Below are 4,764 nucleotides of genomic sequence, written 5' to 3'. Positions count from 1 at the left end.
CGAACTCAGCCAAACTGTCTACTGGAGCCAACTAATCTCCTCCGGAACCCTTTGACCGCTGGCGAGGGTCCTCCTTTTATACTCAAGGGGATGCCAGAGGTGCCACGGTGCATGAGCTACAAATGTCGGGCGGGGAGGCATATAACTTCCCCGGGTGAGCTGGTAGCGCGCATGGATGCCACCTCCGCCGCTAGGGGTCTAAAACCCCTAGAGTAGGATTGGACAGCCATTGTTCCTTTGATCAGAGGTGTAACGCCCCGTCGGTCGGCTCATTGAATGAGCCGTGCGCCTTACTCCTTGCCCTGGTGGGACCGTGCATCCCATGCCCGCCACGCGTCCTCGTGGCGCTGTAGATCTGGCTACTAGGCCCCGCGCCTGAGGCGGGGGCATGCGCCCGGGAACCCCCTGTCCTGGCAAGTCGCTCCCCGGAGGCGCTCGGGCCCAGCGTACCCGGGAACCTCCCCCCGGGAAGCGGTTTCCCGTGAGGTGCCCAGGCAGGAATATTCCCCGAAGACCCGCTAGTCCTTCCGGGCTGGTAGCTTGCCGGGCTGCTCGTAGCTACCGCCCGGGATGGAACCTTCCCGAGAACTCGGGGACGGGGCCCACGCGTCGCGCAGCGGTAGTACCCCGGGTGCCGCTGGTGCGACACGCGTCGACCCCGGCCATCCCCGAGCCGCCAGCTTTGCCGGAGCGCCCGCGCCGCCGCCTCCCGTTCCGCGCCCCCGTCTCCTCCGACTCTGACGAGCGCCAAATTTGATGATCCACACCTTTCTGGAATTCTTAGGAAATGTAGAATCTTTTAGCATGTCCAATTTAAAATTTGAATATTTGAATCACAGTCATTTTACAGAATAGAGTATAATGCCATTTAAATCATAACTAACTATTTAGGAGTCCATTTTAATTGAAACCAGTGCCCAAAAAATTATTTTATTATCCTCTGTCTATTGGGGCAGAGAAATAAATATTTTGAATTAACTTATTTGACCGATGCCAATAAAACCATATTTAGAGTTTTAATAAATTATTGTTGCCCTTTTGTTTAAAACCTTAATGCATTATTTTTAATTACCAATGCTTGGGATCAGTTGATCATCCAAATAAAATAAACCAAGTCATGTCACATGTATACATTGCATTAGGGCATACATTTTTACTTCTGATTGTATTGTGTGTTTATGTATGCAATGTTTGTATTTGATTAGTTTTCTTGGAGAGCGAACTGTGCGATTGTGAAGAGTGTTTGAATACCAACTGCTATCAAGGCAAGTTCACTTTGACCATCATCCTATTATTTTATTATGCACTAGATTTTATTAGTTGCATGGTTAGGATTATTATTGTATCTATGCTAACTATGATCTCTCCTAGTAGTATAGGATACCCTTGTCATGACCTCACCACCAATTTGCTATCGTGGTAGTAAAATGCTATGCTATGATAATATACGTGGGTGGTATTATTACAATGTGATACTACTGAATTACATTATGATTTTTCCTAGTGTATGGCAAAACAAGTAATTCAATGAATCGTCCTGGGTGGGCGGCTTTGAGTTTTCGGATGTCATGACGTTAGGTCCATTTCTATGGGGCCCGCTGAGTCGTCTCTCTGTGTGATTCGGGAGCATCCATGGTCGTCTCCCCGTGCGATTCGGGGAGCGCCTGCGTCACAATGTGGGATGCCACCCGGGATAACCAGAGACTAGACTAGTTTCCTGTTTAGTAGCTTCCAGTACAACCACATGGTATTATGGGCTCTGCCAGGATGGATGTAAGAAATATGAACCCGGATCCGAGGTGACATCGGTATGTAGCAGTGTAGGTTGGAACGCGTCCCTCAGGTGGTTTGGGGGAATATGTTCTGAAAATTCCTGTAATCGATGCCGTTGCTACTCCATCTGGAGGACAGCAAGGGATTAACACGTCGATTTCTTGTGGGTAAAGTGTACCACCTCTCGAGAGTGTCAAACTAAGTATTTAGCCTTGTCCTCGGTTACGGACAATTATGAGCAACTAAATATTGGGGCTGTAAGGACTCATTCCAATTTCCTAATAAAATGAATGGTTTGAACTGGGTAGGAGCATTGATGTTTCTACTCAATGTGCCTAGGTTAATAGAAGCATGGGTGTTTCTACCCCGTGTCCAATAGAATTAAAAACTACTTGATTAAAAATGATAGGATCGAACTATGATGCTTTTATGCAAACAGCCAAATTCCACATAGCCAAATTATGCATGTACTTGGTAGGTTTTTTGTAACTCTGATGAACTTGCCAATACAATCAAATGTATTGACCATGTAGTGCCTGCAATTAACAATGCCGGTGGATCCGACGATGAGTGAGGTTCGTCGTTATGTTGTGGGTCATGTGCTTATGTTCTACCCTTTTCCGCTGCAGTTTCGAAAACAATGTTTTATGATGTTGATACAGTATTTGCTTATGCTGGCCCAAGAGGTCATGCGAGGTTGTAAGTACTATTTAAATTCTGGATGATGCGATGTAATAAAGTACTTTGACCTTTGTTTCTGTATATTTCATCATGAAACTGTGTGTGCTAGTGAGTCGATCCAGAGACTAGCACAGTCAGCACAGAGATCGAACCCTAGTAAGGGGGAGGATCGCTTCAGATGGTATCAGAGTAATGTGTTACCTGTAGGAACATGACCCTAGTTTGGATTAGGATAAGACAAACCAAAGACCAAACCTTAGGATTATTTCTTATCCCTATCTAATCTATATATATATATACATATATTTTATTCCTTATCCCTATTCACCTGAATCTTTGCATTTACATCCTACATTTGCATGACATATTTATTATTTATTCCACGTATACACCAAATATTATGCTTTATACCACATATGCATATTTATTTCTTTTATTATTATACCATACACCACTATAATAATGTTGCCCTGTTGTTCACATAATATTATGCATCCAATTTTATTATGCAATTCCACCATTCATATATTAATTTTATCACTTTATTCCACTCTACTACCTTTATTGTATTTTTACCACATCCGACCATTTGATCATGTCACTGATACTCCCTTATCGACCTTCTTTGTTTTCTATAGATGGGAAGCCCAACACCGTTCGGCAACGTACCGCTGTTTACTAGAGTCTACTACCCCTCCACGGACGACGACCAGTTGTTCAGTGCCCCTTTGGCGGCACTGTGTGCGTCTCTTGACCTGCCACCACCCAGGTTCAGAGGCCGAGTCGAGCCCACCGTGCCAGAAGGATGGCAGCCACGGTGGGAGATTGAGGTGAAGATCCGTGGGCGTGACATCGCGCCCGCTACACAGGATATCACCTTCATCGCCCGCTACCCCACCTTTGAGCAAGGCCTTCAGTTCGCCATGCAGTGCGCCTTCGCGCAGGTGTGCCGGGACTATCGGCACGAGTTCCCCGAGGACTCCCCCTTCCTCCTCTTTGGAAGGCGGAACCATGCATGCTCGGCAGTGGCTACAACGAACGACAAGGGTGCCACTCCAGTGAAGACCCACTTCGAGAACATGGAGATTAACACCGTGGACTTGGAATCTTGCCTCGAGCATGAGATGACCAGGACCGACCTGGCCGAGGAGCAGATTGGTAATCTGTTGGGAGAGAAGACTCAGTGGCAGGAAGACAAGGCATTGTTGCAGAACACTGCCGTCAATATGGAAGGAGTCATCAATCAGTTGCTGTATGAGAGGGACCAAGCTCGTTTCTACCGCGAGAAGTTCAAGACGTTCCTCAAGGCCACCACCCCAGCCGAACCTGCAGACCTGAGAGAGCAGGCCTGCTACTACAGCGAGCGGTTTAAGGCTTTCATGGTAGCCGCAGCCGCCGCCGAGCCAGCACCGGCTGCCGCACCGGCACTAGACCAGGCCCCACCTCCACCGCAAGATCAGGAGGTGGTACCACAGGAGGTAGTGCCGACTGAGGAAGAGGAGCCCCAGGAGGTCCACGAGATGGACACCCCTGCCACCAACACCCGCTCCAAGAGGAAGAGGGTGAATGGAGCCGCGACATCAGCCACACCTCCCTAGTCTCGATGCCTGCCAGACTTTATCAGTTATTTACCGTTATCAGCTTTGCGAGTTAGTCATTGACCATACAATCTATGTGTATGGCAATGTAGATCGATTGCATTTTTTTCCCGTACTCTCTTTTTTTGGGCAGTACCCCATCATGAACAAGTGTGTTTTTGCTATAATTTTCAAACCTTTTTATGATTGATTGAGTGTATGATTGATATATGCTTGAGTTACTATCTTGTTTTGGGGGTTTAGACATCTTTAGCTCTATTTTATCTGTTTCCTCATCTATGCTATCCTAAACAGATGCCTCCGAGATGCCAAAACCCCGCCAACAATGCCGAGGTTAACAATGCCGAAGCTGACGGAAACGCTGCCACCATGCAGCAGTTATTGGCCGCCCAAATCTAGTTCTTCCAGCTGATTATACAGCAAATGGCCAACAACAACTACAATCAGCAGAACAACAACAACTAGCGGTGCCCCTGGCTGCGGCAACCCCACAGGCGCCCACGGCGCCGCCCGTTCGGTGTGATGTGGGTGCGGGTGGCCCGATCTTTCGATGAGATTGATAACTCTCGATTTGGGTAGGAGGTGACGTTGACGATCCGACTACGGCCTAGGAGGCAGTGCCTTAGCAATCGATACACCAACTCCAGAAGGTTATTGATCACGCGGGGGCACGATCAACCTGACCACGAAGGTCTTTGTTCCTGCAAGCAAT

General features: G+C 47.6%; 1 protein-coding gene across 1 annotated transcript; it reads left to right on the top strand.

Moving 5' to 3' along the window:
• Positions 1-966: 966 nt before the first annotated feature.
• On the top strand, positions 967-4,241 carry LOC112270001. The gene is made up of 2 exons (XM_024457601.1): positions 967-1,265; positions 3,093-4,241. The coding sequence occupies exon 2, from the start codon at positions 3,093-3,095 to the stop codon at positions 4,050-4,052; it is 960 nt and encodes a 319-aa protein (XP_024313369.1). The 5' UTR covers positions 967-1,265; the 3' UTR covers positions 4,053-4,241.
• Positions 4,242-4,764: the final 523 nt, after the last annotated feature.

Source organism: Brachypodium distachyon, chromosome 1, assembly GCF_000005505.3.
Source record: "Brachypodium distachyon strain Bd21 chromosome 1, Brachypodium_distachyon_v3.0, whole genome shotgun sequence".
In the NCBI taxonomy this organism is placed as follows: domain Eukaryota; kingdom Viridiplantae; phylum Streptophyta; class Magnoliopsida; order Poales; family Poaceae; genus Brachypodium; species Brachypodium distachyon.
This window is presented reverse-complemented; position numbering and strand designations above follow the sequence as displayed.